Source organism: Chionomys nivalis, chromosome 3, assembly GCF_950005125.1.
Source record: "Chionomys nivalis chromosome 3, mChiNiv1.1, whole genome shotgun sequence".
Classification (NCBI taxonomy): Eukaryota; Metazoa; Chordata; class Mammalia; order Rodentia; family Cricetidae; genus Chionomys; species Chionomys nivalis.
This window is the reverse complement of record NC_080088.1, coordinates 37,683,591-37,707,503: the sequence shown is the minus strand read 5'-3', so window position 1 is coordinate 37,707,503 and position 23,913 is coordinate 37,683,591. Positions and strand designations below refer to the sequence as shown.

At 38.3% G+C, this 23,913-nt stretch overlaps 1 protein-coding gene and 1 pseudogene across 1 annotated transcript; both read right to left on the bottom strand.

The window, feature by feature from the left end:
• Positions 1-10,664: 10,664 nt before the first annotated feature.
• On the bottom strand, positions 10,665-11,213 carry LOC130870946 (39S ribosomal protein L49, mitochondrial-like; annotated as a pseudogene).
• A 5,734-nt stretch (positions 11,214-16,947) lies between these two features.
• On the bottom strand, positions 16,948-17,913 carry LOC130870945 (olfactory receptor 5K1). Its single transcript, XM_057763923.1, has one exon. The coding sequence runs from the start codon at positions 17,911-17,913 to the stop codon at positions 16,948-16,950; it is 966 nt and encodes a 321-aa protein (XP_057619906.1).
• Between the last annotated feature and the right edge of the window lie 6,000 nt (positions 17,914-23,913).

Genomic DNA, 23,913 nt, shown 5'->3' with positions numbered 1-23,913 from the left:
GATTAGTCAAGAAATTTTTTCTCACAAACCCATTTCACTCTGTAATTTGATCCCATGACACTCACCACAGTCTATTCCACCCTTTTGTTTGTGTGTGTGTTTGCTTTTGCTGATGCCTGTGGTTGAAGATAGGATCCCAAGCGTGCTCCTCAAGTGCTCTGCCGGTGCACTCCACCTTTGTGTGTTCCAGTTCTTCCCAGGCTGACCACGCAGTCCTTACTCTGATGAAAGCTTGCTTTCCCCACTTTGATCAGTGTCTCTCATTGCTTCCATGCTGTCATCGATAGGCCTCACCTCTAATTAATATGTCTTTCCTTTTAGCCTGCCTCCATATGCATATGGTGATATTTTTCTCTCGCCACTTAAAATAGTACATTTTCCTTAAGGAGTTTCAGCATTTTTGAAAAGAAACTTGGAATTTCAAATATTTGAAATTCATGTATCCTTCCTAAGACATGCTACTTTTCTTCCATAACACTGGGAATGCAAATTAACAAAATGTTTAAGTATATAATATACATATATGACAGATTAAGAATATTAACAGTGTTTTCAAATGTGCTTTTTTTTTTTTTACCAAAAATCCCATACACACAGTTCTAGAAGATAATTTTATATGGGTTAAATGAAAAATAACAAACTGCACTTTCAGTAAAGATTCAGTCTTCCCAACCCCTCATTCACTCGCAATGATTTTATTTTTTAAAACACATTTATTCAGCATGATGATCAGGCCATTAGACTTAGTAATCAATAGCATATTACGTCTTACATAAGAACCTTCTCGTTGGTGGCTGGACAGGCGGCTCGGCTATAGTGCAGCTTTTCCAAAGGGCAGGAGTTAGTTTCCAGCACCCATGTCAGACAACTCAAAACCGCCTGCGACTCATGCTCCAGGGGACCCAGGACCTTCTTCTGGCCTCTGCAGGCATGTGCACATATGTGACATGCACTGACACATACACTTAAAAAATTAGAGAATCCTAAAATTTTTTATTGAAGAAATATTTCATACAATACTTTCAAGTTCCTTTTTTTTTTTGCCTTCACACATGAGCATTATCTAAATCAGGTTTCCTTTTTTGAAGCTGGGCCCTGCTGGCACTGTACATGGCTGAGTCCACAATTCTGTTGTAACATGCACTTTCCCTGTTACTTCTCTGGTTTGCCTCTCCTGCTAAATTTTGTTTGCTTGCAGTAATTGGAACCTTTGCCCTGGTTATAGTTACTGCAACTGCTGGAACCACTACCATATCTTGGCTCCTGGTTTAGCTGAGTATTTGTCTTCATTTTTGATGTCACATTATAATCACCGAGTTCTAGACACATTACAAAACTTTAGGTTTGGTAGTGACGGAAAGGGGACAAACAACATTATTTTGGATAAGCCCTACCCACAGTTCAACAGCCACCAGTTTCATCATGTCCCTAAAGAGCATCCTCTGTCTCATCTTTCAGGAAGCTGCACAGACAAGTCCAGCTGAACTTGCTGCCAAGAAATCTTCAGAAAATTTATGTGAGCACTCCTTGCTTAGAATTCCAAATGTCCTACTTTGGATTGTGAGACTTCAGTCCAGTGCTCCAATGTTGGTCTCTGTCTCTGTCTTCTTTCATCGCCTGATGAAGGTTAATGTTCAGGGGGATGCTTATATGTTTTTCTTTGGGTTCACCTTCTTATTTAGCTTCTCTAGAATCACGAATTATAGTCTCAATGTCCTTTATTTATGGCTAGAAACCAAATATGAGTGAGTACATCCCATGTTCCTCTTTTTGGGTCTGGCTTACCTCACTCAGGATAGTGTTTTCTATTTCCGTCCATTTGTATGCAAAATTCAAGAAGTCATTGTTTTTTACTGCTGAGTAGTACTCTAATATGTATATATTCCATACTTTCTTCATCCATTCTTCCATTGAAGGACATCTAGGTTGTTTCCAGGTTCTGGCTATTACAAACAATGCTGCTATGAACATAGTTGAGCATATACTTTTGTTGTATGTTTGGGCATCTCTTGGGTATATTCCCAATAGTGGTATTGCTGGGTCGAGAGGTAGGTTGAACCCGACTTTCCTGAGAAACCGCCACACTGCTTTCCAAAGTGGTTGCACAAGTTTGCATTCCCACCAGCAATGGATGAGAGTGCCCCTTTCTCCACAACCTCTCCAGCAGAGGCTATCATTGGTGTTTTTGATTTTAGCCATTCTGACCGGTGTAAGATGGTATCTTAATGTTGTCTTGATTTGCATTTCCCTGATTGCTAAGGAAGTTGAGCACGATCTTAAGTGTCTTTTGGCCATTTGAACTTCTTCTGTTGAAAAGTCTCTGTTCAGCTCAGTGCCCCATTTTATAATTGGATTGATTAACCTTTTACGGTCTAATTTCTTGAGTTCTTTGTATATTTTGGATATCAGACCTTTGTCAGTTGCGGGGTTGGTGAAGATCTTCTCCCAGTCAGTGGGTTGCCTTTCTGTCTTAGTGACAGTGTCCTTTGCTTTACAGAAGCTTCTCAGTCTCAGGAGGTCCCATTTATTCAATGATGTCCTTAGTGTTTGTGCTGCTGGGGTTATACGTAGGAAGTGTTCTCCTGTGCCCATGTGTTGTAGAGTACTTCCCACTTTCTCTTCTATCAGGTTCAGTGTGTTTGGACTGATATTGAGGTCTTTAATCCATTTGGCCTTGAGTTTTGTGCATGGTGATAGATATGGATCTATTTTCATTCTTCTACAGATTGACTTCCAGTTTTGCCAGCACAATTTGTTGAAGATGCTCTCTTTTTTCCATTGTATACTTTTAGCTCCTTTATCGAAAATCAGGTGTTCATAGGTTTGTGGGCTAAAGTCAGGGTCTTCTATTTTATTCCGTAGGAGCAGAAGGAGAGTGAGCACGAGCAAGGAACTCAGGACTGCGAGGGGTGCACCCACACACTGGGCAATGGGGATGTTCTATCGGGAACTCACCAAGGCCAGCTGGCCGGGGTCTGAAAAAGCATGGGACAAAACCGGTCTCGCTGAACATAATGGACAATGAGGACTACTGAGAACTGAAGAACAATGGCAATGGGTTCTTGATCCTATTGCACGTAATGGCTTTGTGGGAGCCCAGGTAGTTTGGATGCTCACCTTAATAGACCTGGATGGAGGTGGGTGGTCCTTGGACCTCCCACAGGGCAGAGAAACCTGCTTGCTCTTTGGGCTGAGGAGGAAGGAAGACTTGATTGGGGGAGGGGGAGGGAATGGGAGGTGGTGGCGGGGAAGAGGCAGAAATCTTTAATAATTAAATAAATTAATTAATAAAAAAATGAAATATCACTACAGCTTACTGAAAAAAAAAAAAAAAGAATTCCAAATGTCAGGGACAAGTACTTGGGAAAGATACAGGCAAACCTCTTGTTTGTTTATTGACAGAAGTTTCTGTCCTGCCGGGTTCCGAAGCTGTTCAGTTCCAGAGAAACACACAGAGGTCTACATTAATCATAAACTGGTTGGCCTATTAGCTCAGCCTTCTTATTAACTAATTCTTACATTTTATATTAGCCCATAATTCTTGTCTGCGTTAGCCACATGGTACCTTTCTTTGGTGAGGCAGTCACATTCTGTTTCCTCTCTGTCTGAGTGATGACTGCAGATTGACCTTTCCTCTTTGCAGACTTCCCCTGCACTTGTCACCTCACCTCTGCTTCCTGCCTGGTTGCCCTGCCAATACTTCCTACCTGGCGATTGGCCAATCAGTGTTTTATTAAAAATAATACAAGAGATAGGATAAAAGACCATTGTCCCACAGCACTTCTTTTTCATTTTTTTTCTGAAAATATTTCTGCCTTATAATCTTATTTCAGTTTGAGACCTCCCGGAATAATATTAAGTAAAATTGAGTAAACATGTGGAATCTGTAATTATAATTGTTTTTGTTTCAGTGCCTTCCTTCTGTCATTGTCAAGTCATATGGTATTAAAAATTATTAGTCTTCCTATATGATAGTTACTCCCAAGTTTTATACTGATATTTTATTTTATTTGATTCTCGTTTGTTAAGAGAAATCTCCTTAACATGGTATTAGAAGTCTATAAGACCATTTTGAAATTATATTTCTTGCTAATATAATTTATTTAAATTAAAGGGAATGTTTAGCACACGATTTTCTTTATTTTAAATTTTCTTATCATTTTACAAACCAACCAGAGTTCCTCTTCCTTTCCCTCCTCCTGCTCACTCCTCCCTTGCCACTGCTCCAAACCCATCTCCAAAAGGCATGGGGAGCCAACAAAGCCTGGCACATCACGCCTATACAGGACCAAGCCCTTCCCCTGTGCACCAAGGCTGAGCAAGACATCCCACCATAGGGAATGGGGTCCAAAAAGCCAGCTCTTGCATCAGGGATAGGTCCTGGTTCCACTGCCAGGGACCCCTCAAACAGACCAAGCCACACTTGTCGCTCACATGCAGAGGGCTCTGCTCAGATCCATGCAGGCTCCGGAGCTGTCGGCCCAGGAGCCTGAGCTGTCTCTGTGGATCATGACCTTGACATCCCCTTCTCCGCTATAATCCATCCTCTCTCTCTTTGACTGCCATCCTGGATCTTGACCCGGTAACACACAATTTTCAACCCTCTATCATCGTAGAGGATAACAAACCATTTTATTTAATTTGTAGTAAAGCAAATCACATAATTAAAAGCTTTCAAAAGCCTTACTGATGTATTCCGTTATTGCTCCAAGTTTGCTCATCTAGACTTTGGTACAATCAGCCTCTTAACATTCAAGGTGATGCAGGGGACTGCTCATTAGTCTATGGTTATACAGGACTCTGTAGTGTAAACGGAGGACTTCAAAGGTCCTACTCACCCCAAATTAGGATTGTAAGAGCAAAACTTACAAGGAACATAGGGAATGCATGCTTTATAAGTTAGTATTTGTAACTTATTCTCACCTGAATTTTTCTTAAGAGACCAGTGGTTTGTTTGACAGATGTCAGCTTTGAAATGAGATCCAGAAATAAATGGTATTCCTCTTGATCATTTCTATAAAGTGATCAATAGCCGATACCCATCTCATTGATAGAAAATGGTTTAAATATTTAAACTAATTCTAAGGGGATTTGCTTGCTACTAATACCAGATTGCAGTCTGGGAACCCAGTGTTTCATTTGACTTCAAAAGATGGCCAGTTGGAGCTCTGTCTCCCCTATTATTTGGCAATTTCATTTAATTTGCTTTTATATATGCATATATTTCAGGGAGCTTCTACTGTATTAGGTTTCCAATACTACCTCTCACATGACCCTTAATTTTAGCTGTCTCTCCATTTATCTGCACTCCAATCTCCCCTTTTCTATCCCCTCTTCAATTGATCCTACCATTTAGTTCCTCCTCCATTAATCCATAGCTATATATTTTATTTCCCTTTCCTAAGGAGATCTGTAGGACCCAGGGGAGCTTGGTACACACCTACCAAGACAGACTCTGCAGACCAGCCAGAAAGTAGGCCTGAGTCTACACCAGACTCCAGAAAAGACCACAAACTGGGACCACCCAGAAATGATTCATCTAAGGGGAAAGTATCTAATGTTACAAAAAAAAAAAAAGTAACGTTCCAACTGTTGTAAATAGGATCTTCTGATTTCACCAGGACACCCCTAGACAAACGACAGTCAATCAGGGGTCCTGAAACTTTGAAATCCCTCACTTCAACCTCTTCTATTATTTATATATATAAAAAAACACCCCACCCACCTGAGCCCAAGGCTCTCTGACTGCTCCAATTTGTTGGACACACAGAGAGTCTAAGTTCAAACTTGAATAAGGATAAAGGCTCTATGTTTTTATATACAGGACTTGGTCGCCTTGTTTTTTGGGTGACTCTGCGATCTTGGCATAACAGGTCTATCTGTTCCCAGGTGCCTTACTCTATAATTAAGTCCTGTGGTTCTAGTGACTATAGCTTATTCTTTGACTTAACAGTTAATATCCACATATAAGTGAATACATAACCTATGCTTTTCTGGGTCTAAGATATTTTACTCAGGATGATTTTTTTCTAATTCCATATATTTATCTGAATTTTTCAGTTTTTTAAAAATGGCTGAGTAATACTCCATTGTATAAATGTGCCATATTTTCTTTATCTGTTCTATTGAGGGATATCTAGGTTGTTTCCAATTTCTGACTATTACGAATAGAGCAGCAATGAATATGGATGAACAAGTGTCCTTGTTGTAGAATGAATCATCCTTTGGGTATGTGCCCAAAGTGGTAAAACTGGATCTTGAGGGAGATCAATTTCCATCTTCCTGAGGAACCGTGACACTGATCTCTATTGTGTCTGTAAAAGTTTGCACTCCTACCAGCGATGTGTGAGTGCTACCCATATGCCATATCCTTGCCACCATCAACTGTCATTTGTTTTATTGATCTTAGTCCATTCTGATGGGTGTAAGATGAAATTTCAAAGTAGTTTTGATTTGCATTTCCCTGATGACTAACAAGGCTTAACATTTCTTTAAGTGTCTCTAGCATTTGTGTTTCTTTTTTTAGAATTTCTGTGTAGATCTATACACCATTTTAAAAATTGGGTTATTTGCTTTCTTGTTATCTAATTTTTTGAGTTCTTTATTTATTTTGAATATTATCTATCAGATGTGTAGTTGGCAAAAATATTTTTCCCATTCTGTATGTTGCTGTATGCTGTAATGACAGTGTCCTTGCCATACAGAAGCTTTTCAGTTTCATGAGGCCCCATGTATTATTTGTTGATCTTAGTGCCTGTGCTAACAATTCTACTTGCTGACACCCAGCTTGACCAGTACCATTTGTTGAAGATGATTTCTGATTTTCATTATGTAATTCTAGCTTCCTAATCAAAATTTAGGCATCCATAGGCGTGTGAATTTTCGTCTGGGTCTTTGATTAGATTCCGCTGATCAATGTGTCTGTTTTTCTGCCAGTCCCATGCTGCTTTTATTACTATAACTCTGCAGTACAACTTGAAATTGGGGTGGTGATACTGAAAGCAGGTTTTTAATATTCAGGATTGTTTTAGTTATTCTGTTTTTTTTTTTTTGTGTGTGTGTGTGTTTCCATATGAAGCTGAAAATTTTCCTTTCAAGATCTGTGAAGATCTGTGTTGTAATTTTGATGAGGATTGCCTTGAATCTGTAGATTGCTTTTGGTAGGATGGATGTTTGTTAGTATATTGATTCTCCTGATCTATGAGCATGGGAGATTTTTCATCATCCGACATCTTCATTTTTTTTCTTCAATGTTTTTATCATACAGGATTTGCTTGGTTATAGATGCCCCAATATTTTACATTATTTGATGCTATTGTGAAAAGTGTGTTTGCATGATTTTTTTCTCAGTCCATTTATCTTTTTGTACATGGCTGGAGGACTAATTTTTGTATATTAATTTTGTGTTGGATACTATACTTAAAGTGTTCACAAGCTATAGGAGTTTCCAGATGGAGTTTTAGGGTCACTTAGGTATACTATCTTATTTTTAAAAAGATATTTTGATTCCTTTCTTTTCAATTTGTATAGCCTTGTTCCTCTTCTCTTGTTTAACTGATCCAGCTAAGACTTAAGTGCTATCTATATTGGTAAGGGAAGAGTGGACAACTTTGTCTTATTCCTAAATTTAGTGGAATGCTTTGAGTTTCTCTTCATTTAAGTTGATGTTGGCTATAGGCTTTTGTAAACTGCCATTATATTTTCAGGTATGACCCTTGTATCCCAAATCTCTCCAAGGCTTTTATCATAAAGCAGTGTTGGATTTTGTCAAAGGCCTTTTCTGAATTTAATGAGATGATCATATGGTTTATGTCTTTCAGTTTGTTAATATGGTGGATTACATTTATTTATGTATACTGAAGCATCCCTCTATCTCTGGGATGAAAGCAGCTTGATCATGGTGGATAATCTTTTTGGTGTATTCTTGGATTCAATTTGCAAAGAGTTTATTGAGAAGTTTTGTATCTGTGTTCATAAAGAAAATTGGACTGTAATTCTCTTTTTTTGGTTGGGTGTTTATGTGGTTTGGGTATTAGGGTAACTCTGGCTTCATAAAATGAATTGGCAATGTTCTTTCTGTTTCTGTTTTGTGGAATAATTTGATAAGTATTCTCATTAGTTCTTCTTCAAATGTCTCATGGAATTCTGTGCTAAAACTATCTTTCCTCCCACCAGGTAGACTTTTTATTACTGCTTCTGTTTCACTAGGGATTATATGTCTGTTTAAATTGCTTATCTGTCTAACTCTTGTAAGTAATATACATTGAAAAAATTATTAATTTCTTTTAGATTTTCCAACTTGGTGCAGTACTAGTTTTTTTTTTTTAAAAAGCATATCCTTATAATTCTATGGATTTCTGCAGTATTTGTTATGTTCCCCCCTTCATCTTCAATTTTCTTAGTTTGGATAATCTTTATTTCCCTTTTAGTTAATTTAGATAAGGTATTTTTCTTTTTTTCTGTGTTTTCCCTTTTTTATTATTTTAAAAAATACTAATCCAAATTCCCACTCCTTCCCCTCCTCTCAGTCCCCTCCTCTCCCTCCACAGACCCTTCCCAACCCCTCCAACCCTAAGGGAGTGCCATGCACCCCGCCCTGTGGAAAGTTCAAGGCTCTCCCTACTTTGTCTAGGTTGAGCAAGGTTTACATCCGAAGAGAATAGGATCCCATGAAGCAAGTATATACAAGTAGAGACACATCCCCATGTCACTATCAGTCACTCAGTCTGCCCCAGCTGTCATCCCCTACAGCTGTCATCCCCCCTTGCTTGTTTCCATGCTTGTTCACTTCCAGTCCAGTTGGAGTTGATGAGCTACCATTAGCTCAAGCAAACTGTCTCAGTGGATGACCCCCTCATAGTCTTGAATTCCTTGCTTATACTCTCACTCCCTCCACTCTTCAACTGAATCTTGGGAGTTCGGTTCAGTGCTCTGATGTGGGTTATTGCCTCTGTTCCCCATCTGTTGTTGGACGAAGGTTCTAATATTTAAAATAATCATCAGTCTAACTACAGGGTAAGGTCAATTCAGACACCCTCTCCTCTTTTGCTTAGGGTCTCAGCTGGGTTCATCCCTGTGGGTTCTTGGGCATTTTTCTAGAGCCAGGTTTCTTGTTAACTCCATAACGGCTCCCTACAGAAATCAGTGTGGCAGTTTCTCATAAAACTGGCAATCAACCTACCTCAGGATCCAGCAATTACACTCTTGGGAATATATCCAAAAGATGCTCAATCATACTACAAGAGCATTTGTTCAGCTATGTTCATAGCAGTATTATTTGTAATATCCAGGACCTGGAAACAACCTAGATGCCCTTCAACTGAAGAATGGATAAAGAAAATGTGGCACATCTACACATTAGAGTACTACTCAGCAGTAAAAAATAATGACATCTTGAATTTTGCATGCAAATGGACGGAATTAGAAAACATCATCCTGAGTGAGGGAACCCAGACCCCAAAAAACAAATATGGTATGTACTCACTCATAAGTGGATACTAGTCATAAACAAAGGGCAATGAGCCTATAGCTCAGGATCCTAGAGAAACTAAGTAATAAGGTGAAACCAAAGAAAAACATATATAGACCCACCTGGAAATTGGAATCAGATAAAAATTTGGGAGCAAGAGGGCAGGGGGTAGAGGCAGGGGAGGAAGGGGGTGGAAGAGAACTTGAGGGAATGGGATGGTCGAGATGGTGGAAGGACAGATATGAGAGCAAGGAAAAGGGTATTTTTCAATATCACTGATTTTATCAAATACTTTGTTTCATTGATTCTTGTCTTTATGTGTGTGTTTTATTGATTTCAGCACTGAGACTGATAATTTCATTTTCTGTTGTCTACTGACTTTTGGATGTGACTTCTTTTTATTCTAGAGCTTTCAGATGTTCTTTTAAGTTGCTAGCATGTAATCAATTTTTAAAATGCAGGCACTCAGTGCTATGAACTGTGTCTTAGAACCACCTTCATTGTCTCTACGTGTTATGTTGTGTATTCATTTTCATTCAATCTAGAAAATCTCTAATTTCTTTCTTAATTTCTGCCTTGACCTTTTTTTTTTTTTTTTTGTTAACCAATTTAATGGTGAAGTTGGACAAGTGGATGATATTGGATGAGACCACAGAATGAAAATACTTCCTTTTCTTGTCTTCAAACTTCTATAAAGCTGATTCTAGGACAGGATGACATTCCCAACCCTATTATACACACTCAGAACCTAAGATATTCTTTTGTCTGTCTTGTCCATTGCAGTCCATGTCATTGTCCTGTGTATGTTTTCCACATGTGCTACCAAGACTAGTCTGGCTTACAGCAAAAGCACCAGAAAATCAAGGATGCATGTCCCTAATTGGTCTGTCCTGTGAAGTCCCCAGAACAGGGTTGGGTGGTTGTTTCCAGAATGGCTCACCTAAGAAATGCACCACAGTGTTTAAAGAGACAGCAGTTAATGTCTCTTGGTAGCTTGACTGTGTTTTGTGGGGTCCCACATTGAATAGCTTTCCCCAAGTGGACACTTAAACACCAAGGTCTTTTTCCTCTTTATGAAGCAAGGACGGATCTCAAAGCTCTTTAGGTACTTTTGAATCCCATTCCAGAGACTCCAAATCCACTTCCTCTCTGAATGCCAGTCTGGAGAAACTGCCATGGGGCTGATCATCATATCTCAGAAGCCTTTCTCAAGAAGCCAGGCTTTAAGCTGCTCATCAAAGTAGCCCTTGATTAGAAGAGTCCCTGTCACTTCATTAACCTGGGTGATGGGTGTTCTTCCGAGCTGTGGGCTCAGAAACTCTTCCACTTCCTATTGTAGCCCAGATGTTCCCCTCCACCTTACGGATCACAGTCATCTGTCAGTTGCCATGTGTAATGTCCTTGTAGACAGGGATGTTATGCATCCGGGAATCGTCCAACAAAGTAGGGCAAGTTGGGAGGGGGATCTCTGGGAGGCTACGAGCCATTGGGAGTGGGATAATGTTTATGCTTTGGTGGCTCTGGGATTTTGGTGGTGGTGGGGGAACAGACGCTCCGCAAACTGGTATTCATCCACAGACTCCACAAAGCTGGGGTTATCAGGAGGCCCCTGAGTTTGGCTCAGTTGACGAAGCACGTAGCTCCACCGGAGGCAGTACCCCCAATCTCTCAGAGCAGGTTGGAAACAGTCACTGCCATCTTTGATTCCCCATTTTTCATTCAACAGTGAATTGCTATTTTCCATGTATTTATAGACTTTCTGTTGTTAATATGAACCTTTAGTTGTGGTGGTCAGATAGGATGCAGAATATTATTTCAATTTTCTTGTATTGGTTGAGACTTTGTGTCCAAATACATGATCAGTTTTGGGAAAAAGGTACATGAAATGATGAGAAGGTATATTCTTTTGTATTTGGGTAAAATGTTTTGTAAATATGTGTTAGGTTCATGTGGTTTATAATGTCTTTAGCTCCAACAATTATCTGTTTAGTTTTTGTCGGATGACCTGTATATTGCTGAGAATGGGGTATTGAAGTAACCCATATCAGTGTGTAATTTAAGTTGTAATAGTGTTTCTTTTACAAACTTGGGTACCCCTGTGTTTGGTGAATAGATGTTAAGAATTACTATTTCCTCTTGGACTTTTCCTTTGATGAGTATGTTGGTCCTCACCCTTTTCTTCTAATTAGTTTTGGTTTGAAGTCTATTTTGTCTCATGTTAAAATTACTACAGCAGCTTGTTTCTCACATCCATTTGCTAGAAATATCTTTTCCATTTTTTTTACCCTGAGGTGATGTATATCCTTAGTGTTAAGATGTGTTTATTGGATGCAGCAGAAATGTAGATCCTGTTTCCTGTTTCTGCACTCATTCCGTTAGTCTGCATCTTTTTGTTATGGAATTGAGACCATTGAAAGTTTTCAATGAGCTGTGTTTGTTGATTCCTGTTATTTTGTTGTTGCTGTTGTGTGTGTTTCTCCTCTTTTGGTTTGCTAGTCTAATATTATTTATTCTTATGTTTTCTTAGGCAAGGTTAGGTTAACCTCTTTAGGTTGGAATTTTCCTTCTAGTGCTTTCTGTAAGGTTAGATATTTAGATAGATATTGATTAATTTTGGTTTTGCCATGCAATATCTATTTTTCCATCTCTTGATATCGAAAGTTTTGCTGGGTATACTCGTCTATACTATGGGTAAGAATCTTAGGGTTTCTATTGTTGTGATGAAATACCATAACGAAAAAGCAAGGTGGGGAGGAAAGGGTTTAATTGGCTTACACTTCCACATTGCTGTTCATCACTGAAGGAAGTTGGGACAAGAAATCAAACAGGGCAGGATCCTTGAGGCAGGAACTGATAGAGATGGTCATGGAGGATGCTGCTTACTGGCTTGTTTCCCCTGGCTTGCTCAGTCAGCTTTCTTATAGAAGCCAGGACCACCAGCCCAGAGATGGTACCACCCACCATTGACTGGGTTCACCCTCATTGATCACCAATGGAGAAAATGCCTTATAGCTGGATCTCATGGAGGCATTTCCTCAAGTAAGGCTCCTTTCTCTCTGATGACTCTAGCTTATGTTAAATTGACACACAAAATCAGCTAGTACAGTGGATATCTGTGTTTTCATAGTGTCTGTAGAACATCTGTCCAGGCTCTTCTGGGTTTTAAAGTCTCCTTTGAGAAGTCTGATATTATTTGAATAGGTCTGCCTTTGTTTGTTCCTTGGCCTTTCTACTTGTAGCTTTTAATATTCTTTCTTTGTTTTGTATGCATAGTATTTTGATTATTATGGTCTGAGGGGACTTTCTTTTCTGGGCCAATCTATTTGGTGTTCTGTATGCTTCTTGTATCTTGAGAGGCATCTTCTGCTTTAGGGTAGATTTTTAGATTTAACGTTTTCTTTGACTGAGGTATCTATTTCTTGTATTGTGTTATCAATGCCTGAGTTTCTCTGTTCCTTGTCTTGTATTATGTTGGTCTTGCTTCTGATGTTCTTGTTTGAGTTCCTAAATGTTTCATTTCAAGATTTTCTTCAGTTTTGATTTTCTCTATTGATTCTGTTTCTGCTTTTAATCCTTGAACACTTTCTTCATTTCCTTTTGCTGTTTGTGTTTTCATAGATTTTAAAATAGATTTATTAATTTCTTCTTTAAGAACCTCTTTCATATTCATAAAGGCTTCTTTAAGGTATTTTTCTTATGCCTCACCTCTGTTGCAATACACAGAACATGCTGTGGTAGGATTGCTGGACTTTAAAGGAGACACATTGTCCCAGCTATAATTTATATAGGCATCTGGGTTTTGGAATATTTTTATTCTAGGTGATTATATATAGTCTTGTCTTCATGGATGGGTGTTTTGTTCTGTGATTTTGGTTGTCTTCTCTGGTACTTAGGAGAGTGTGGTGGTTGTGTATTGCCACTGGATGTTTTGCTCCAGAATTTTTTTAAGATTTAACATTTTATTTGACTGAGGTATCCATTTTTTCTATTGTTCTTCAACGCCTGACAGTCTCTCTTTCATCTCTTGTATGATGTATTCTGTTTGTGAAACTTGCCCCTGAAGTTCCTGTTTGAGTTGCTAAATTTTTCCTTTTCAGATTTCCCTCAGTTTGAGCTTTCTTCTGGGAACCATCTAGGTGTGACCACTGGGAATTTTGGGTAAAATACGTTTCTAGGTATTAGGAACTGACGTTTAGGAAGGATGTGTGTTAGGAGAGGGGACAGGACTGATAGGATCACAAATGGGGAGGAAAGAAAGGTGTTCTATTAGGATCTGCTTAGCCCACCAGGGAATGAAAGCAGAGAGTGAGAGGCCACAGCAGGTGTTCTGCTATAGAGCTGAGAATGACTATGGTGGATTGTATGTGGAGGAGAGGACAGAGAGTGAAGATCCGAAGCTCATCTACCTACTTTACTGGCCTACTGCTTCTTTGGTAGGTGTAGGTGGAGACTGCTTGTTCATTTCTTGGCCACCCAGACCTGAATAACCACACAGAAACTGTATTAATTACATCACTGTTTGGCCAACAGTTTAGGCATATTCCTAGCTAGCTCTTACATCTTAAATTAAACCATTTCTATTAATCTGTTTATTGCCACCAGGCTGTGGCCTACCAAAAAGGGTTTCCGGCATCTTTCCCCTCTGGCAGCTATATGGTGTCTCCTTGACTCCATCTACTCTCTATTTCTCTTTCAGCCTGGTTATATTCTATTTTGCCATAGGCCAAAGCAGCATTATTCATTAGTCAATAAAAGCAACACATGTACAGCCCATATCAGGCACGCAGAATGTCTGTCTGCTGGAGTTGGGGACTGGGATAACAGGACGAGTAGGGAGGAAGGTTGGAGGAGAAGATCTGTGTGATGGGATAGGAAGGAGGGGAAGGCAAAGAGCTGCAGTTAGGCTACCTGTTTCCCTGGCCCAGTGGCCCTTGGGTTGCTATGGAATGTCTGCTGGAGCTGGGGACTGGGATAAAGCAATGATTGAGTGAAGTTCCTTGTGACCCAATGAAGATGGCGGCAGCATGTGGAGATCTGCTGCAGAGATGTGGATGAGACTGGAGGATTTGACTTGGAGGAACTGAGGGAGAGGTGAAGTGTGGTTAGCCTACCTACTTCCCTAGCCTGTGGGTTCCCAGGGAGTCTCTGCAGGAGTTGGGGCTCTGGATAAAGCAATGGGGAATGGTTAGGAGGGGAAGATCTGGGGAGGGGGTAAAGGAGGCTGCAGCGGGTGGTCTGCTACAGGATTGGGGATAGGACTAGGGATTTGGATTTGGAAGAGAAGAGGGAGAGGTGAAGATCTGCAGGTAGTTCATCTGCTTTCCTGGCTGGAGTGGCCTTCGAGCTCCCAGGAAACCGGTTCCTCTCTTTTTACCTTTTGGGGTCCTCCACAATTTCTTTAATGGCCATATTAATTTATATTCTTGTCAATACAATGTGCTCTTTCCCCTACGGTTTTGCCTGTTTGCCTTCTTTTTCTTTTGATGATAGCCATTCTCACAGGTGCTACATCTAAAGTCCCACCTGTCTACTTCTCACTACCGCAGTAGAAGTCTGTTGATGTAAAGCGTTTTGCATCCATCTACTGGACACTTGCAGGTTTCCCTTCAAGCTGTATTTATTCAGATCTACTGCCAGGCTCGACATTGGGGATTCCCTTTCTCACTATTGAGTTCTTTGTGTTCCTCTTCATGTTGTTAACTAGAATTTTATTTTCATAGCCTTTTCATTTAATGCAGTTCTAATCTTTATCCATCCCTTTAATGTCTATGCTTTTGGTGTCATATGAAAATTATTGTTTTAATGCCATAGTGTTTTCTCTTTTTGTTCTCGCCAGGTTCAGTTGTATTTACATGGTATGACATGATGATCCAATTTAAATTGAATTCATGTGGATATTTGGCAGTTCCAATACCATTTGCTGAAAGACTAGTATTTCCTTACTGCATGTTCTTGGCACCTTTATTCAAAATAAATTACTCACTAGTGCATGGGTTTATTTATGGACACTGTTTATTTTTCTTTTGGCATGTGTCTATTTTTATTCCAGAAGTATTTTACTTTGATTGCTGTAGCTTTGCTATAATTATAAAAATAAGTAGTACACATTGCCTGGTGCAGGGTTTGGATAAATCCTGACATATCTGAGTATCATTGTAATGAACTACATTGTTAGGTTTTCTTAGAGCGTTTAAAGAGAGACAAGGTGATTTTATTTTCTATTCGTGAGTTTAGGATATGACTAATATTTTAAAATATGTTTTCTGACTACATTTTCTCAATAGGCTTAACATGTTTATTTTTGCTGTGACGTTATTCTCTGATGACTGGGTAGTCTGAGGCAGTGACTGCTGTACCCTGATGATTGCTTCTGGGAAATTAGCTGTGACCTCAGAGCATCAAGAGAGTCAGTGGAAGGAAGAATTTATGTGTTAACTTGATATGTATCATCTTTGGTAGAGTGTTAGTAACAAAATTAGTGACAATTGTTCTGTTAACAAGAGTGACTGATGGGTTTAATCACTTACGTATTCCACATGGCAAGATCTCAAAGAATGTGTGTTGTAAATAGTTGGAGAGTTGTTATGTGGTGGTACATTAGGGTAATTAGATTACACTTCTACTTTACAGTTTTCTATTTTTAATAAAAAAGATTTTAGGAAGATAATCACTATCTATGTTTCACCACCCAATACTTTCTTCTGTGTGAATATAATATACACAAAGTACCATTCCCATTTTTAGAACCCTTCCTCATCTTGCAGGAAGGGGTATAGAAAATTTTAGCCTACTTGACAACAAAGCTTCTCAAATTGTGCATGAGGTTTAATTGTGTAGAACTTTGTTTTATTGAAACTATGTATATATACATTGGAGTGAAAACATTTTAAAACTAGCCTTTCTTAAAAATCAACATTCTGAATTAGTCATATATTTTGATAACAAATCTGATATACACATTTAATATTTATTTCTGGTGGGAGTGCATCCATTTCTTTGCTAATTCCGTCTTCAACAGACATTATTTTCCAAAGGTTGTCAGAAAAGTTCCTCAGTGTCTGCCCACCACAATTTTGTTGCTCTTGCGTTTAAATGCTTGGATTTGGTGACATTTCACAGGTCCTAATGCCTCTTAGCTTACCTACTTGCTCATGTTCCAGGCTATTGAAGCAAGGTGATTATAAATGCTTTTATGATGGTAACTTAAAAAGACAAATCTCCTTGTCTTTTGGATGGTAACCATCCTCAATATTGACAAAGGCCATAAGCCTGGCAGCAGACTATTTGAATTTCAAAGTTTACTTTTCATTTTCCTCCTAATTCCTACTAACATCCACCGCAATTTATTCCTTTAACTCTATTTCCGCCTGGCATCCTGCTGCTTAATTTAAAATCATTATGATACTTTACCATTCTGTATACAGTTTACAAGCATTTCCCCTCTGTAATTCAGGGGAAGTTTCTGCTGAATCAAGTCTTTAAGCTATAGCAGATGCTTGTTTAAAACTTCTTGAGATTATTTTTTTCATCAGAAGTTTTTTCAAGACATTCTTTACTTCTTTATTTCTCAAGCTATAAATAAAAGGATTCAGTAAGGGAACTACTATTGTAAACAAAATAGCGGCTGGTATATCTTTATCTCCTTCTTCTAGCAAATTTGGCCTAATGTACATGAAAAAAAGAGATCCATAGAATAATGAGACGGACAGAAAGTGAGACGCACAGGTAGAGAAGGCTTTGATCCTCCCCTCTTTGGACTTCATTTGAAAAATTGTAAAAACAATATAAAGGTAAGATATGAGGACACTGCCTATTGTGAAAACTTGAATTGAGCCTGAGAAGACAAACAGCACAAGCTCGTTGACATAGGGATCAACACAGGAGAGTCTGTACAAAGGAAGAATGTCACAATAAAAGTGGTTGATGTGATTAGACCCACAGAATGCCAGTCTAAATAGTAGCCCCACATGAATCATGGAATGCAGGTTTCCAGCTATGAAGGCCCCTGTGGTCATTTGAAGGCAGAGCTTCTTGGACATCATGGTGTGGTACTGCAGTGGGTTACATATGGCTACGTAGCGGTCATAGGCCATTGCTGCCAGAAGGAAGCAGTCTGCAGTTTCAACAGTGCAAAGAAAATAAAACTGTGCCATGCATTCATACAGAGAGATTATTCTGTCCTGAGAAAAAAAGTTCCCCAACATTTTAGGAGTAATAGCACAGGCACAGCAAGAATCCACGAGAGCCAGATTGCCCAGAAAGATGTACATTGGTGTGTGAAGAGAACGTTCTTTGGAAATCAGAATCATCAGGCCCATATTCCCTACCATGGTGATTAGATAGATGACAAAGAATACCACAAACAGAAGGGCCTTCATTTCTGGATAGTCTGTAAATCCTGTGAGGATAAACTCATGTTTCATGGTGTGATTTTCTTCAACCATTCCTGATTCTCTGAAAAAAAGAAAAGTTGGGAAATAAAGTGCTAGTTTCCTGTGTGCCCAAAACATAATTAAACTCTTTTTGTTTTAAAGGAGGAGATACATACTGGATAACACCTTTGCAAGTCATCTGGGCTTGAGTAGAGTAACATGTCCAAATATTCGCTTAATTATTCTTTCTTTTTGGGGTTGGAGATTGAACCCAGTGCATTGTACATGCTATGCAAGTGGCTTCAGTCCCAAGCTACATTCCCTCCCTAAATTATTCCTTTCAAACCCATTTATTAAATACTAGTCCATCGCATTTTCAAGGAAAACTTCATATTGGATACACATAAGTTGTATTTTGCTTATTTATAAATAGAACAAAACACTTCTTGTGAAAATTGCTTCATAATTTTATAATATAACTTATATTTTCCCAAACAAACTCAGTGACTGTATTTGTTTCAATCAAGGATGATATTCAGAAGACTATCCTTGCTACGGTATTGATTGCAGCAATATCCAAAAGGTGTCAAGAAACCAGATGCATGGGCTAATAATGGATATAATATGTGTATATTAGCTATTCTTATATAGTATTAGACATGTTACAGCATAGGTCAATTTTAATAACTAAATAAAGCAAGGCAGAAAAAATGGATACATTCTGTAATTTTACTTAAGTGAGGTACCTATATTAGACAAATTCAGAGAAAGCAACTATAAATGTGATTTTTGAGGGAACTGGGAACAACCTTGTTTAATGAACATCCATTTTCTGTTTGGGAAGATGGAGTAATTCTGCAGATGAGTAGTGGTGACAGTGGCACAAATTAATTCACCTAATGCTGTAGAACTACACAGTTGGATAGTTTAAAATGGTAATTTGTATGTTATGTGTAGTCTATCACAAAGCATACTTATGTATATGTTCTTAGTAATTTTCTCTCTTTTATAACTTCCCCCCATTTCTAATGTTATTGGCGTTTATACTAAAAATAAAGCACTTCAGTGACCAGGAGATATTTATAAATGATTTTCTTCTGAGAGTTGGGGTGCGCAATCAGATGGCTGACACAGGGAAGGGGTCAAGAGACCAAGACTGAGCAGTAACATAAAGAATGGAGATTTCAAGAGAGAGTGTGAGACAATGACAGGCACAGAAAGAGAGGTGTGTGGGAGGAGCGAAGAATAAGGACTGTTTTAGGGCTTCCAGGTTATTTATAATATCACGTATGCTGGCAATATATATATATATATATATATATATATATATATATATATATATATATGAGTGTAAATGTTATTAGAAGAAATTTGAGAAATCCTAAGGGTAACAGTTGGATGAAAAAATTATGAGTCAAATCAAATGTCAAAAAGAAATAAATGTTTTTTTGTAGTTCTTTTCTATGTAAAACATACAACTTGTCAGGATTGTTGGAAAATAGATAAATATCATAAACACTAACAATGTTTTAATGAATCAGAAATGATGATTTCCTAACCAGAAACATATTACTTGAAACAATGACATGAATTTCTTTACTTTGCCCACCAAAACAGCAAGATTTTTTAAAAATGATATTTTATCTGTATAGTATGGAATGGAAGCTCAGTTGCATTTCTGCAAATTGGTGGGATCCCTGGAAATTATTTAGTAGTAAAGGATGAAATGCTTAAATGTTTACAGCCTTTGACTAATAATGATGAAGCTATCTGAAATAAATTTAAAAAACGCAAGCAAAAAATTACATGTAATGGCTCCCACTGTGATTTTCTTAGTGGTGAGAATAGTATTTCAGGTAAGTTGGTATGCATAATTAGGAAATGTCATTCACCCTTATGACGGCATCTTGCACAATCACTGCTAAAATATTTATCTAAGTGATGAAATAGATACAATAGAAGATTAAAACAACGTTTATATATAAACAATGTTTATACATAATCATAGTCTCCAAATAAATATATATATATAACTATGATAGAAAGATAGCACAGAAATTATCAAAATGTCAATACTAGTTTGTTTGTTTTTTTTTTTTCCTTTTTCGAGACAGGGTTTCTCTGTGGTTTTGGAGCCTGTCCTGGAACTAGCTCTTGTAGACCAGGCTGGTCTCGAACTCACAGAGATCCGCCTGCCTCTGCCTCCCAAGTGCTGGGATTAAAGGCGTGCGCCACCCGGCTTCAATGCTAGTTTTTTATGCAATGAGAATTACAATTCATGATTTTCATCTTTGCAATTTCCCCATTTTCAAATTGTCTACAGTAACCATTACTCTAAAAATCAGAAATTATAACTTTGGTTAACAAATAAATATTTTGCTTTGAGTTCTGCAGTGTTCTGTAACTGACAAGTCTACAGTAATCTTTGATTATTGAAAACACTAATGTTTTTTATGTACCACCGTTTTATGGTGGGTGAACTCATAGCAGAATCAGTGAGCAGGTGCCTATTGTAACAGTGACATTGACAGGTAGAAGTACTAACTTACAGACACCATCGTGTGCTTCTTAAGCATTGAGGAATACCATGCACAGGTTAGTCACTCAGCATCCAGACTACATTCCTCTGTGAAAACAGCATCTCTTTGAGGTCCACTTTCAGTCTTTCTAAGGCTCAATGTTACCATGCTGTTTCTTGGTTGTATGGTTCTTACACTTATTTAAAGTTCACAACAGTGTATAGCTTCCCTTTTACACTATTCTTGTTTGAGATTTATTGGGCATTTATTCTGTGCTACATGTTTTCTTTAGACTGGTAGTTGGCTCTATGAGGCATTTCCATAGGAACAGTGATTTGGGTAGTTACTGACCATAGCTCTACCCTAAATTCAGGGACAGAGGAAAAGTTTTGCAGCAGCAGAGGAAAGTCACTTAATTTTTGGTTTATTTATTTATTTATTTTATTTTTTAATTTTCGAGACAGGGTTTCTCCATAGCTTTTTTATATTTAAAATATTTCTGATCTTTAAATCTTAGACTTCATGAAAATGAAACCACTAGGAATATTAATTACTGAAAAGGAATATAAATATATATTTATAATTTTAATATTTTCCATTAAATATATTTTTGTGCCAGCTTGAATTCATCAACTATGATTTTCTCCAACTTCCAAATTGATTATAATATATAAAATAGATTTTCCATTGGCACTTGACTAAGAATTATAAGATAAAATGAAAAGCTCTTTCAAATTTCGCTGAGAATTAAAAACCATCTGATGTAAAATTAGTCCTTTCTCATACAACTTTTTTACTATATGTAGGGAATGACTTGGACAAAAAATTAAATGCCATTCAGAAAGTTGGAAGTTCAATGATATTATTGCTTTAAAATAATCTCAAAACATTACAAATGTATTCCCATACTACTATGAAAATACCTGTTCAGTTTGATATATTTGGGCTTCTCTTTATTTCAGAAGTGACACAAATGAATAATGATTATTTATCTAGTGTTTGGACAAAAGATTTGTGGAAAATTTCATTATCTTAAAATCGAGAACTTCAAATCTCAAGAAAAGACAGTTCTTAGAGAATTGCATTTCTATAGAAAAATACATTGGAAAATTCTTTCTCACCTGGGTTTCTGATGAGGACTGTATAAATGGCTGTTACTTGCCTGATGTACTTTTAAAGAGGACCCAGCAGTTAATCTCTGTTCACTTGGTTTTTATGCCTGCATGTTGTTGGTAGCGAATTAGTCAAATATTCAAAATAATTCTGAGGAGATTTACTTGGCATTGACATCAGAGTATGACCTGAGAGACCCAATCTTCTGAACTCTGTATCTGAACTAAATTGGAATAATTATGTATATCCTTTGAGATCTAAGAAGACACATAACTTTTTCTTTTTTTCTTTTCTTTCTTTTTTTTTAAGACAAGATTTCTCTATATAACAGCCCTGGCAGTCTAGGAACTAGCTCTGTAGATCAGGCTGGCCTAAAACTCACAAAGATCTGCCTGCCTCTGCCTCCTGAGTGCTAGGATTAAAGTCATGTGCCACCACTGCCCAGTGGCACATAGCCTATTTTTAAGACAATTTAAAAGACTCAGGAAGTGAAGTTTATTAGATGGAAAAATTCCTACTTGACTGCTCAGCAAAAATTTCACAGTGGAAGTTGTAACTGAGTTCGGATTGTGATCTCTGAGTATAGAAGAAATGGGCTATGGAATTTCCTCCCGGGACTAAGGAAAATTGCTGAGGCCAGGCATGTGTCAGGGGTGTTCCTGAATGGAAGCCTAGTAGAAAGGCCATTGTGTGAGGCTGTGAAGTTGGAGCCTGGATTACCTTAGAGAACTCAAGATGTTAGACATGCCAGAGTCATGGGACACAAGAGAAAGAAGTGTGTTACAGTCAACAAAGCTGAATGTGTTGGATACCTGAAGAGTGTTTTGACATTAGGATGGAGATACACAGTTTGGAGTTTACCCAGCTGGTTTGTGGTCTTGCTTTGGTACAGTATTTCCTTGCTATGCTCCTTTCCCCATGTTTTGGAATGGTAATGTATATTCTATGCTGTTATATGTTGGCAGTAAGTGATCTGCAATTTGATTTTTACAGGTGATTACTTTAAGATTGTATGAATCTTAGAAGAAACTTTAAACTTTGGACTTTAGACTATCATTGAGACTGTGATAGACTATGGGGACCTCTGAAGTTAGATCAAATTCATTTTACGTTATGATGTTACAAACTTATGGGGCCCAGGAAATGGAATGTGGTAGTTTGAATGTAATTGGACCACAAAAGCTCATAGGAGTGACACTATTATACTTTATTGGAGGAGGTATGACTTTGTTGAAGTGTGGCCTTGTTAGAGGAAGCATGTCACTGTGGGGTCAGGCTTTGAGGTCTCTTTTGCTCAAGCTTCCCTCAATGTGACAGTCAGTCTACTTCCTGTTGCCTTCTGATCAAGATATGGCCAGCACCATGTCTACCTGCATGCCACCATGATTTCCATTATGATGATAATGGACTGAACCTCTGAAACTGTAAGGGAGCCACCACAATTAAATGTTTTCTGTAGGGACATAGCCCCACCCATTGGGGGCGTATTCGCCTTGGGCTAATGTTTACTGATAAATCTGCCAGGCATGATCCCAGCAGCCCCTTTGCTCTGCTTTTTCCTGTTCTCCGCGGGAACCTGTGGTCCTGTAAGTCTATTTCCTTATTAAAGCTGTATATATTTTTATAATCTTTCTGCATTCATTTACGCCGCCACATTTGGCGCCCAACGTGGGGCTATTTTGCCCCCACCCCGGCACAGGGGGGGCGCAAGCTCCATCTTTCCCAACCTTTGCGAGCAAGTTAATTACCAGAGCTCAGGAAGTGCAATTGGGCGAGCATAGCCTGCTAGCTTTTACAGCGCGCTCCCTGCTCGCTTTCCCTTCCCCCACTCCAGGCCATGATACAGTCGCAGAGCAGTTAATAGCTCCCTGCCCATCTTCCTCTTGTCTTCCAAAGCCTCACTGCCTGATTTAACGGAAGCACCTGTGGTTTTGAAGCAAAAGCCGCCAACCCCTTCCCTTATCAGGCAGTACAATAATTTTTGTTTTGAGTTAATTGTTTCAGACCGGCTCTGGTTTAGACCACGTGGAATCAGGTGCATTTCTTTTGCCACCACTGGCAGGAAAACGTCATTACAGGTACATAATTTTCTTTTATAAATAAGAAAAATGTCTAAAAACATTACCATTCAAGACTTTAACAGCCTTTTCAATTGTACCATGTGGGAGATTTTACAAAAAATGTCTGTCAGCCCACAGATATGGATCTTTCTGGGATTCATAGTTTTCCTTGGTACTATATTGTTTGATAATAGAAATATGATAAAGTCTTTACGAGACGAGGTTAAACGCTTAAAAACAATTGAGAATGACAACAATCTTTTCAAAAATCAGTTTGTTCCTACCTCTATTTTTGTATGAGTATGCTTATAACTTTGTCTATATTGTATTGATACATCTACCATATTACAATGTACATTTCTACCTCTGATACTATGACA